The sequence below is a fragment of the Hemicordylus capensis genome, chromosome 17 (assembly GCF_027244095.1).
Source record: "Hemicordylus capensis ecotype Gifberg chromosome 17, rHemCap1.1.pri, whole genome shotgun sequence".
NCBI lineage: Eukaryota > Metazoa > Chordata > Lepidosauria > Squamata > Cordylidae > Hemicordylus > Hemicordylus capensis.
In genome coordinates, this window is record NC_069673.1 from 3,455,717 (window position 1) to 3,468,750 (window position 13,034).

The 13,034-nt window shown below is 46.6% G+C and overlaps 1 protein-coding gene across 5 annotated transcripts in view; it reads left to right on the plus strand.

Moving 5' to 3' along the window:
* Nucleotides 1-13,034, plus strand: part of DDX31 (DEAD-box helicase 31) — an 88,149-nt gene that overhangs the window by 30,680 nt on the left and 44,435 nt on the right. For all 5 annotated transcript variants that reach the window (XM_053282625.1, XM_053282624.1, XM_053282623.1 and 2 more), the window contains exons 15-16: nt 5,420-5,470; nt 7,286-7,425. In XM_053282625.1, the coding sequence (XP_053138600.1) occupies nt 5,420-5,470; nt 7,286-7,425 (191 nt within the window). The remainder of the gene's footprint in view (nt 1-5,419; nt 5,471-7,285; nt 7,426-13,034) is intronic.

Consider the following 13,034-nt stretch of genomic DNA (forward strand, 5'->3'; position numbering starts at 1 on the left):
AGCCTGTTAGGGGTGTGCGTTTCGTTTCAGATACAAAACGTTTTGTGTACAAAACAGGCCATTTCGGCTGTTTTGTAGCCAAAACAAAACACCCAATGCTCAAAACAGAAAATTTTGTAGCCAAAACAAAACGTCCATGTTTCGGATACAAAACGTTTTGTTGTTTCAGCTGTTTTGGAACTCCATTTTGCAATCGCAAAAAGTCTTTCTCCTTCAGTCTGCATTTTGAGTTTTGACATCTGTTTGAATTTCCAGCCCGCAGATTGGCCAGCAAAAGCATGGGCTGATCTGCTGGCAATTGCCTCCTTATTCCCTTTAAGCAAATTTCAGGGTAAATTTTACCCTTATTGGCTAGTGGGGCAGTGTGCATTTACCCTCATTGGCCAGTGGGGCAGTGTGCATTTCATTGTTGTTGTTGCACACTGTTGTGTGTAGATCAATTGCATTTCAGGCGGGAGGGATGTGGATGTGGATGACCTTTGGAAATCTGCCTGATTTTCTTCCAAAGCTCTGTTGTTGTTGATGTGTGATGTTATTTGGGGTGGATTTGGGGCAGAAAGGGGGCTTTGGGGGCAGAAGAGTGGTTCAGGTGGTAGTGCCCCAATGGGTGCCTGCGGCCACCCAGATTCCAGACGAATTGGGGAAAGGGCTTATTTTTAAAGAATTTTTGAAAAAGGGGCAGAAAGGGGGCCTGAGGGGCAAAACAGTGAGTTGGGTGGCAGTGCCCCAAGGGGTGCCTGCCACAACCCAGATTCCAAAGGAATAGGGCAAAGGGCTGATTTCTTAGGAATTGTTGAAATTTATGCTTCTTTAAGGTCCCCCCCCCCCAGGGAATAATGGAGGTTTCAGCAGACCCATAACTCCACCTGGAGGGCACTGGGGTGACCGGGAGCAAGTGGTGGTGTAGTGCACATAGGGTGCCAACCACCCCCAGGGGTTGCAGGGTTCTGTTGTTTCTGAGGTGTTCTGAGTGTAGATTCTCTGGTAGCATATGAGATTTTCAACGACAAACCATGAATCCACTCTCATATGCTACCAGACAATCTGAATCTGCACTCAAAACATCTCAGAAACAACAGAACCCAGTACCCCATGGGTTAGCAACCCATGGGGGTGGTTGGCACCCTATGTGCTCTATACCACCACTCACTCTGGGACACCCTGGTGCCCCCCAAGTGCAGTTATGGGGCAGGAATTATGGAGGTCCATCATTCTCTATGGGGAAGAACTTTACAGATGCAGAAACTCCATTACATCTTTAAAAATCAGCCTTCTGCCCAATTCCTTTGAAATAATTCTGGCAGCTTCCTTGCCACCACTGGGCACTACCACCCACCCACTCTGGGCCACACCTTTCCCCCCAACATGAAGCTATACTTTTGCTGAAACCTTCATTCTTCCCTATGGGAAGAATCCTATACTTCAAAAATTCACCAAAAACCAGCCCTTTGCCCAATTCCTCTGAAACTTGGGTGGTAGTTTCCACCCATCAGGCACTACCACCACCCACTAGTTTTTCCCTGGGGCCATTTTTAAAAATCCAAAACGTTTCAGATTCGGATTTTGCAATTTTGAACAAAGAACAAAATTGGGGTGTTTCGGATTGGCTGATTTCGAACAAAGAACAAAATGGGGTTGTTTCGGATTCGGGCCAAAAACAAAACAGAAAAAAACCAAAATGCACAACCCTACAGCCTGTAATTTCCCAGATCCCCCCAGATCCCTTTTTGAAAATCAGTGTTACATTGGCTACTTTCCAGTCCTCTAGTACAGAGCCTGATTGTGGGGATAAGTTACATATTTTTGCAAGGAGGTTGACAATTTCACATTTGAGTTCTTTCAGGACTCTCAGGTGGAAGCCGTCTGGCCCTGGTGTGTTGTTAATTTTTATGTTTTCCAGACGGTTTAGAATGTCTTCTGTTGTCACCTTTATCTGACTCAGTTCTTTAGCCTCTGTCCCCGAGAAGCTCGGTTCAGGTACAGGGTATATGTTCACTCTGCTGTGAAAACAGATGCAAAGAACTCATTTAGTTTCCCTGCAATCTCCATATCCTCCTTAATAATCCCTCAGCTAATGGACCAACCACTTCCTTGGCAGGTTTCCTGCTTCTGATGTATTTAAAGAAGTTTTTTTTACTCCGCTTGATGCTTTTAGCTAAATGATCCTCAGACTCTCTCTTTGTCTCCCTTATTGTCACCTTGCATTTCTTTTGCCAGACTTTGTGCTCCTTTCTGTTCTCTTCATTTGGGCAGGCCTTCCAATTTCGGAAGGAAGTTTTCTTCTCCTTTATGGGCTTCCTTGACTTTGCCTGTAATTCTCCTGGACTTAGTGATATCTTTCCTCCTTTTTGATATACAGTCTAACTGGGCTTCTAGTATTGTAGTTTTAAATAAATTCCATGCATTCTGGAGCGAAGTGACTCTCCTGATTTTTCCCTTTCAGTTTTCTTTACCAAACTCCTCATTTTAGAGAATTGTCTGTGTTAGACTGCCTGGGCGATCATATAAGCATATAAGCTGAATTTTATCACACTATGGTCACTATTCCCTAAGGGGTCCATGACACTGACATCTCACACCATGTCCTGGGCACCACTCAGGATTAAGTCCAAGGTCGCCTTCTCTCTGGTTGGTTGCATAACCAGCCGTTCTAGGGCACAGTCATTCAGCGAATCTAGAAATTCGGCCTCTTTGTCACTGCTTGAATGTGAATTTACCCAGTGTGGGTAATTGCAGTCACCCATTTTTACAGCTCTGTCTCTTTTTGACGTCTCCCTGATTTCCTTCCTTTCCTTTTCCAGTCACTGTCAATGTTTTGATCAGGAGGGTGATAGCACATTCTTAGTAGCACATTTCCGTTCAGGCCTTGTATTGTCACCCACAGAATTTCTGTGGAGGACTCTGGTCTTCCTAGGTTTTCTAGCTTGTGAGATTCTATCCCTTCTTTAACATACGGTGCTACTCCATCTCCAAGGCGCCCCTCCCTGTCCTTTCTATAGAGTTTATATCCAGGGATAACAGTGACCCACTGGTTCTCACTGTTCCACCATGTTTTAATCAGCAACCAAGCTCACCCATCTTGGCTTGGAGTGGCACTGACATATAAGCACCCATATGCTGAATCTCTTACCTGGAGTGTGTTACCTTTCTTCTGGCCATTTGATCTCTTTAATCTGCTAGCACATCCTTCTGTCTGCTCTTTACCTAGTTCTACTCTGTCCCCATCTGGTTTATACAGTATGAAGCATTTAAGCATGAAGGGCTTGCTCAACTTTGGCCCTCCTGCAGATGTTGGCCTACGACTCCCATAATCCCTGGCTATTGGCCACTGTGGCTGGGGATTATGGGGTTGTAGTCCAAAAACAGCTGGGGGGGCAAAGTTGAGCAGGCTTGGTTTACACCCTCACATCTTAAGGGATGGCATTTGCAGAACCAGATAATGCCCAGCTCCTGTGGGCTATCCCCCAGGCGTTACTTTAAAAGCCACTCTGTGACCTGTTTGATTTTAAGCGCCAGCAGTCTGTTTCCATCTTGGTTCAAGTGAAGCCCGGCCCTTTTTGTACAGGCTTCGCTTGCGCCAAAATGTATCCCAGTGCCTAACAAATCTAAACCCCTCCTCCCGGCACCACCACAAGTTGAGACCCCCTCGGTTCTGCCTGTCACGCTGGCCCTGCACGTGGACAGGTAGCATTTCTGAGAATGCTACCTTGGAGGTCCTGAGCTTCAATATGCTACCTAGCAGCCCAAACTTTGCTTCCTGGACCTCCTGACTACATTTCCCAACATTGTTGGTGCCGAGGGGCACAACAACAGCTGACTCCTTGCCAGCACTGCCTAACAGTCTATCTAGACTCTATATGATGCCATGAACCTTCATATAAGGCAGGCAAATCACTGTTCGGACTACACATGGGTTAAAAAGCCATCTCTCTGTACCACTAATGATCAAGTCGCCCACTACTAGGAGGCCCCCACCCAGCCCAGAAGAGTATCCCCTGTGCAAGAAGATGTGGGCTCATCATCCACGGGAGGGGTCCTTTCTAAGGGAGTGTTTCCCTCTTCCTCAGACTGATGTCCTTCCCCAAGACCTCCATTCTCTATAACAGCAGAGGAGCCATCAGCCTAGGAGTGGGATGCCTCTACCACGTCCCTGAAGGTTTTGTCCGTGTATCTGAGCTCCTCCAGATCAGCCACCTTGGCTATGGGGAAACGAACTTGTTCCCCGAGAGCCAAGAGCTCCTTGCACCGAGCACACACCCACCACTTCTGCCCACCAAACAAGTCATACACGCAACACTCTGTGCAATACACTGGGAAGCGACCCCTTCCCTGCTGGCTTTCTACTTACATGAATGGTATTTGGAGATTGTTTGTTTGACAGGTCTTCTCTGAAGTTGTCAGCTATTCAACCGTTTAAACTTTCTTTCCAGAGAATATGAAAGAAGAAGTAGTACTTACCTTCTCTTCCCGAGGGGCTCCTTTCAAGCTCTCCTGCACGCTTCCCCGCTAAACACCTCACAAAACTCCTGTGATGCCTGTTTGCCAATTCCTGTTCACTAATCTCTGGTTGCTAAGTTCCCTTATGTGGAGAGTAGGCTTCAAGCTCAACAGGAATGTGGCCCCTCCCACCAGGTGTAATATCGCTTAGCCCTAGCTGGCTCCTCCCACTGTCTTTCTCCAGAGATGTACATGCCAGGCAGTCTAGAGATATATGATAAATAGATAAATTCTAAATAAATAAAAAAAACTAAAACTGAAAATCACAAAGCCACCAAAGCAAGCCCTGGCACAAAACAAACAAAAACCGAAAAACCAAACCCTGGCAAAAGACAGAAACACACAATGGGACTTCTCCCAGAGCTAGTCTTGTGGTAGCCAGCATGAATTGTCCCCTTTACTAAGCAGGGTCTGCCCTGGTTGCATTTGAATGGGAGACTAGAAGTGTTTGTACTGTAAGATATTCCCCTTTGGGGATGGAGCTGCTCTGGGAAGAGCATCTAGGTTCCAAGATCCCTTCCTGACAGCATCTCCAAGACAGGGCTGGGAGAGACTCCTGCCTGCAGGGTTAGAGTGCTGGACTAGGACCAGGGAGACCTGAGTTCAAATCCCCATTCAGCCATGAAACTAGCTGGGGGACTCTGGGCCAGTCACTTCTCTCTCAACCTAGCCTACTTCACAGGGTTGTTGTGAAAGAGAAACTCAAGTATGTAGTACACCGCTCTGGGCTCCTTGGAGGAAGAGCGGGATATAAATGTAAAATAATAATAATAAAAATAATAATAATATTTCTATACATTGTTTTGGTGTGTGTTGCTTTTAAAAAACAAAAACAAAAAACCTATAAGTGCTTTTTAAGGTTGGTCATTGACCATAATAAAGATTGTGTAATGGACGGTTCTGTGTGGTTGTTTTTTTTAAGGATGTGGCTGCTCGTGGATTAGACCTGCCCCAAGTTACCTGGATTGTACAGGTAAGTTTGCTGTCCTGTGTTTGCCCCATGCCCACACCAGTGTTACGTGAATCTGCAGCATGATTGGAATCTGGCACCCATGAGAGCAGTTTCCTGGGCAGGGCGCTCTGTGTTGCTTGGCTGGAATGGTGGGTGGCAATCAAGTGGGAAGCATTGCCTTGCGTCGTCCCCCCTCCACCCCCCGCCATGTGTGTTTACAGTTTTCAGCCACTTGCCACACTTCACTGCTGTGGGCCCTCGCCACCTCATAAGACCTCTCCGTGTGTCCTGAAGCTTGGCTTAGCTTGGCGGCTGTGAGGGCTGTTGGAAGGAACGGCACGCCCGTGTGCAGCAACCTGAGGGGAGCATCTCGGCCCCACACGGAGCAGGTTGGCCAGAGGGCCCCGGCAGAAATGCTCGAAGAAGGTTTGAGTTGGGTGCTTGTTTTTCCACCGGTCCTCTCTGGGGAGGCGTGTTCTGTCTCCGCCCCCAGTTCAGTAGATTTGCTGAAAAGGTACGGGGGAAGAAAAGTCATGGGGTTTAGGGCCTGAAGGCCATTTCATGCATCACGTTAGGGATGTGCACGAAATGGTCCGGCCGCCCTTTTGCGGACCACCGAACCGATCCAGCGGCGGGGGCGGGGTTGTCTTTTTGAGGAGCAGGGAGGGTGCCCGTTCTTCGTATTCAATCCAAATAAGACGGGAGTGCTGACGGTGGGGACCCAAGAGATGGTTTAGATCTGCCATGTTCTGGATGGGATTGCACTCCCTCTGGAAAGATCAGGTACATAGCCTGGGAGTGCTCCTGGACCCCAAGCAATCCCTGGTTTCTCAGGTTGCAGCGGTGGCCAGGAAACAGCACACGTACCACTGTTTTAAGGTCATTTCAGCTCTAGAAATGGACGTAGCTGACGAATCAGCCGAGGCTGATAAAAAGCGTTCCTGGCCACTGCTGCAGCCTAAGAAACCAGGGATTGCTTGGGGTCCAGGAGCACTCCCAGGCTATGTACCTGATCTTTGCTGAGGGAGTGTGATCCCATCCAGAATAGGCAGATCTAAACCATCTCTTGGGTCCCCAAGAGTCAGTACTCCCGTCTTATTTGGATTCAGTACAAAGAATATTCATGTCGTTTGTCGTAGGTCATCACTGGATGATTGCAACGTCCAGTGATGAGTGTGCATGCGAACAAGCATGTCTAAAACACAGGTTATCGGGCATGCGCGTACAATTCTCAGTGCAAACGTAATGTGTGAATGGGCCCTAAAAGCACCCTGCTTTTCTAATTCAGCTTGCTTATTGAGTTAACTGGTCCTCAGAGCTTTAAACGAACAGAAGTTGCTTTTTTTTTCTTCCCCCCCTAGGCTTACTTAATTTCCAGACCCCCAACGCAGGTTCCCCTCTCCCGTTTCCCTGCTTTATTTACCCCAAGCAGCAAACGCGCATTAAGAAAGGAAGCAAATTGATCGCGAAGAAGCCCCGTGGAGAAATGATTTTTTTTTTTTTAAGGAAAATAGCGAGGAGACACAGTGAGATGGCGGGAACTGTCCTATTATCTTCAGCTTGGCCAATGTGTCATATTCGCATGTCAGGAGAACTTGTTATGGCTGCAGCAGTGAATGATGGTTTCCGGGATGGATGTGATGGGTCTGAGAACCAGTTATTTCCTTGCTTTTAAACGGAAGCTATGTGCCTCTGTGTTTGGGGGGGTGGATTTATTTCTCGGATGTGATAACAGTGCTTTGTTATAATTAACCACCCACCCCATCGGTTAATTCCATCCTCTCTCTCTCTCTCCCCGCACCCCCATCTTTCTTTCCCTCTCTATCCTTTTTGAAGTACAATCCTCCCGCTTCGCTTGCCGAATACGTCCACCGAATCGGGAGGACAGCCCGGATTGGCAGTCACGGGAACAGTCTGCTCTTCCTTGCACCTTCAGAAGCAGAATATGTCAGCTTGCTGGCTTCTCACAAGATTAAGTGAGTCACAAACTCCCTTCCCGAACCAAACTTCGTAGCCAGCCCTGGCTAATAAACGGCGCGTGGTGCCTCATTGTGAGCAGATGGGATTCGTTATCTTGTGTCAGTAAAAGCTGGTTCTTTTATTTATTCTTATTATTAAGCAAAAGTTTGAGCGCAGTTTTAAAAGAAAAGGATTTTTTTGTGTGTGTGTTTATGAAAGGCATCAAAGCGCCACGTGCTGTATAAAGAATGCAGTATGAGAGGTTAACTAAGCATAGTATAGTTAATTTACTGTATTTACCTGAATCCAAGACTAGTTGAAGAGCGGAATATAAATATTGCTCAGTTACCCCTGCTAACTGAGCAAAGAGACACCTTTTAAAGTGGTGGTTATATTTAGCAGGGGGAGAGCAACTGGCACTATCCGACCCCAGCACAGCATCCCTCCAGTGGCTGTTGCTGGTGTCTGCCTTATGTTTCATTTTAGATTGTGAGCCCTTTGGGGACAGGGGACTATCTTATTGATGTATTATTTGTTTTTCTACGTAAACCACTTTGAGAACTTTGGTTGAAGAGCGGGATATAAATATTCGTTGCGGTATTTCCTCCCCAGGTTCTTTGATATTAGAAATGGGGGGATCGTCTTAAATTCAGCGTGTTCGTCAATTCAGGTGAATACAGGTAAATTAAACAATTTTAAATCGAGAGCATGGCTGTTGTGCCGTATAATTGACACAGAATGTTACACAGTCATGCTGTACTTCCGGGATAATATGTTAAGAGAAGGCGGCCATAGTGAGGCCGTCCCTATTTTTAAATGGAATACAAGGCTTTTGACCATGTTCTTACAGACTTTCCCAGCTGATATGACCAAGCAGTTTTAATGTTATAAACGGTTCGCCATTTTGCCGTGCTTGAGTCTGGCTTGATTAAGCCTCGGGACAATGAGATTCAGCGTGTGATCTTTTCTATCAAAGTGTGAACTCAAATTTGTTAAGGTAAAGTGTGCCATCGAGTCAGTGTGACTCCTGGCGACAACAGAGCCCTGTGGTTGTCTTTGGTAGAATCCAGGAGGGGTTCACCCCTCCATATGAGATGAGGCCTTTCAGCATCTTCCTCTATCGCTGCTGCCCAATATAGGTGTTTCCCGTAGTCTGGGAAACACACCAGCGGGGATTCGAACCAGCAGACTTGCTATTTGTTGGTATTATGGTTTCATATTGGGCAGTTCAGCAGATTTCCAGTTGTGTGCAATTTTTCCGTGCATACGAATACGACAAATATTGATATGCTGTGTGTCAACAAAAGTTTCCGAAGCAGTGTACATAGAAATGAATGAATGAATGAACAGACAAAGATGGCTCCCTGTCCCCAAAGGGCTCACAATAAGAAAGAAGGAAAGAAAGACACCAGCAACAGCCACTGGAGGGATGCTGTGCTGGGGACGGATAGGGCCTGTTGCTCTCCTCCTGCTAAATAAAGAGAATCATCACTTTTAAAAAGGTGCTTCTTTGCTCTGGTAGCAGGGGACAGATATATTAGAGAGGATATGTCAGCATATGTTAGAGAAGATGGGATCTACTTATAGCTGCAGATCTGGTTCCACATCATCCTTGTATACAGCACTCAGTACATTCCAGTAGGGATGAAAGCTGGTCTTGTGGTAACAAGCGCTAATGGTCTCCTTTGCTATGCAGAACACACCTTGGTTTGCATTTGGATTGGAGGCTACATGTGAGTGCTGTAAAATATTCCCCTTAGGGGATGGGGCTGTAGCTCATTGGAGCTACAACCTGCATGCTTGCTTGCAGAAGGTTCCAGGTTCAAACCCTGGCAGCATCTCTAGGTAGGGCTGGGAAAGACTCCTGCCTGCAACCTCGGAGAAGCTGCTGCCAGTCAGTGTAGGCAGAGTTGAGCTAGATGGACCAAGCGTCTGACTCAGCATTCAGCAGCTCCCGATATTCCTATCCACGTCCTAGAAATGATACAGTTTGAAGTTTGCTGTTAAAATAGGAGCTTGTGGCTGAATCCAGACAACTGGGGTAAGACGTCTCCCTCTGTCTCATGGATCCTGCCATCCCAGTTGCAGCTTCCAAATTGGAACCAGATGTGAGGCTTGGGTCTTCTGCTTTCGCCTTAACTCTATGGCAGAGGCTGCCTGAGCTCATGAAGATTTGCGTGCAACTGTTAAATGTGAAGAACTGCACCCACCCCTGTAGTAACATCTAGGTGCATCCTGGTTTGAGTTGTTAGTAGAACATAGGAAGCTGCCTTCTACTGAGTCAGACCCTTGGTCCATCAAGCTCAGTATCATCTTCACAGACTGGCAGCGGCTTCTCCAAGATTGCAGGCAGGAATCTCTCTCAGCCTGATCTTGGAGATGCTGCCAGGGAGGGAACTTGGAACCTTCTACATGCAAGCAGGCAGGTGTTCTTCCCAGAGCGGCCCCATCGCCTTAGGCGGGGGTGGGTGGGAGATCTTGCAGTGCTCACATGGAGTCTCCCATTCAAATGCAAATCAGGGCAGACCCTGCTTAGCAAAGAAGACAAGTCATGCTCGCTACCACAAGACCAGCCCTCCTCCTTCCAAAAACAGACAGACCTAGGAAGCTGCCTTCTGCAGAGTCAGATCACTAGTCCATCAAGCTCAGTATTGTCTGCACTGACAGGCAGCGGCTTCTCCAAGGTTTCAGGCAGGAGTCCCTCTCAGCCCTATCTTGGAGATGCTGCCAGGGAGGGATGCTGGAACCTTCTGCATGCAAGCAGGCAGGGCTTCTTCCCAGAACAGGCCCCATCCCCTAAAGAGAATGTCTTATGCTGCATGCACATGCAGTCTCCCATCCAAATGCAAACCAGGGTAGACCCTGCTTAGCAAAGGGACCATTCATGCTTGCTTCCACAAGACCAGCCGTCCCCTAGGAAGGTACCTTCCTTCCTGGACAGCTAGGATTTCCCCCTGCCTCTCGGTTAGAAGCCTTAGCCTTACCACCTTCCTTGAATAAGCCCAGCCCTCGAGAGGCCCTGAGCCCATAGGGTAGGAGGTGGAGACACGAGACCCCTCCAGTGCATGACGACGTTGAAGGCCTGGAGTTGTGATTTTGGAAATGGTGTGTCTGATTGAGATGAGTGGATGTTCTCTGCTGCTGTATTCACCTGAATCAAAGACTAGGTTTTCCGCGCGTTTTTTTGATATTAGAAATCAAGAAATCAATTAATTGTAAAGCGCCCTGAGCCATTTTTGGAAGGGCGGTATATAAATCAAATTAATAAATAATAAGAACAGTGTTCCCTCTAAGGCGTGCGCATGTGCGCATGCTCACAAGTGTTTTGATGTCCCCTCAAGTTAATTTTAGTTCCTGCTCAAGTTGAATCAGGATGGCCCTTTTCTGGACGCATGTGTGCACCTACTGCCTTGATACTGCCCCCCAGGACAAAACTCAATCCGCGCACAAATGAAAAACGTTAGAGGGAACACTGATCAGAAGGCCGTCTTGAATTCAGCGTCCTCGTCCTTTCGAGCAAAGGCAGGTCTAAATGTATTTAACCTCATACCTTTTAAGGGGGCCGTCTTAAATTCAGAGTCCAAGTCGTGTAAATGTAAATTGAGAGTCTGATTCGTGTAAATCAGATATATGATACAGCCATCTGTGTGTTTGTGTGTGTGTGAGTGTGTGTGTGCGTGTGCGCGGAGGGATCCATTAGCAGGATGCAGGCTTAATGGATTACAAATCAGATTTGGACAGACAGCTCCAGCCCAGGGCTGCATGTGGCATCAGATCTAATTGCCCTTTCTGTTTGTAAATGGAGCCGTGCGGAAATGTATCCTGACAAATTCGTGGTGGCAAACGAGGCAGAAGGTTCACCGTGTGCTGGTCTGGCACGTAAGCATTGCATCGAAAGCAAAGCTCTTCACTAAATTAGGAAAGCTTTTTCAACTTCTGTATTTGCATAATCCAGTTTAATTAATTGGTATTCTATTTTTTATATTTTTTGCAGTATATTTATTGTATTTCTAAGCCCATTTGAGACAGAGAGTTTCTCAGAGAGAACTGATGGAGGGAAATTTATATATCAGTCGAGTAAATCACTGAGAAAGTTCCAGAGAGGTAGCATCCAGATACTTCTGGGCTAGATTTTAAAGACTAACGGGAGTGTCTGTGTGTGTGTATGTATGTATATGTATGTATAGATAGATAGATAGCCCCTGACACTTACAAGATATCGTGTCCTGCAGGTGAAATAAATATTGCCATTTTTTAATAATTACTTTAGCACCTTTAACCATTGCTATTATAGTTCTCTTTAGCATGGGGAGAGCAACTGGCCCTCTCCATCCCCAGCACAGCATCCCTCCAGTGGCTGTTGCTGGTGTCTAGCTTATGTTTTTTTTTCTTTTTTTACACACACACACACACACACACACACACACACACACACACACACACGAAGCTGCCATATACTGAGTCAGACCATTGGTCTACCTAGCTCAGTATTGTCTTCACAGACTGGCAGCAGTGTTCGCTCTAATTTTTTCCATCTCTGTATGGAATGAATTTTGTTCTGGGCGGTAGTATCCAGGCAGTGTGCGCGCACGTGCATTCAGAATGGGGGCCTTCCTGATTCAACATGAATGGGATCTAAAACTAACTGAGCGGACGTCAAAAAATGTGTGAGCACTCACACATGCGCACGCCTTAGAGGGACCACGGACTGGCAGTGGCTTCTCCAAGGTTTTTAAAGCATGTCAAAAAACCTCAATATTATGGATGTCAAAATGCCTTGTTAGTTTGTTTATATACTGCCCTATATACAATCTCTAGTCCGTTTACAAATTAAAACGCAACAACAATTAAAACCTTAAACTTTAAAAATCAGGTCTAGTCCTCCGATATCGCAGCTTCAATGTTCACGGAACTTTCCACAAATGGAGAGCCTCCCTGTATACCACTTTCCCACAAAGATGTCCTCAAGGCAGTTTGTTTATTTGTCGTATTTCTATACCGGCCCATATAAAATCTCGGGGCGGTTGACAATTAAGAGCCAACAACAGGTAAAACCTTAGATCGTATAAAACAAATTGAAATCACCACCAACACTTTAAAACATTATAAACGAAAAGCCTGATAAAGCAGGTGTGTTTTCAAGAGTTGCTTAAAAATATTATTATTATTATTATTTATTTTACATTTCTCTCCCGCTCTTCCTCCAAGGAGCCCAGAGTGGTGTACTACATACTTGAGTTTCTCCTCACATCAACCCTGTGAAGTAAGTTAGGCTGAGAGAGAAGTGACTGGCCCAGAGTCACCCAGCAAGTCTCATGGCTGAATGGGGATTCGAACTCGGGTCTCCCTGGTCCTAGTCCAGCACTCTAACCACTACACCACGCACACCAGAGATGGGGAGGTTCTGATTTCACTTGGGAGCGTGTTCCAGAGCCCTCCGCCACCAAATGGAGCAGCGGGGAAGCAACCTGCCTAGAGAGCAGGAGGCTGTTAGTTCGAATCCCCACTGGTGTGTTTCCCAGAATGTAGGAAACGCCTGTATTGGGCAGCAGTGATATAAGAAGATGCTGAAAGACATCATCTCACACTGCGCGAGAGATGGCAATGGTCAACCCCTACCAAGAAA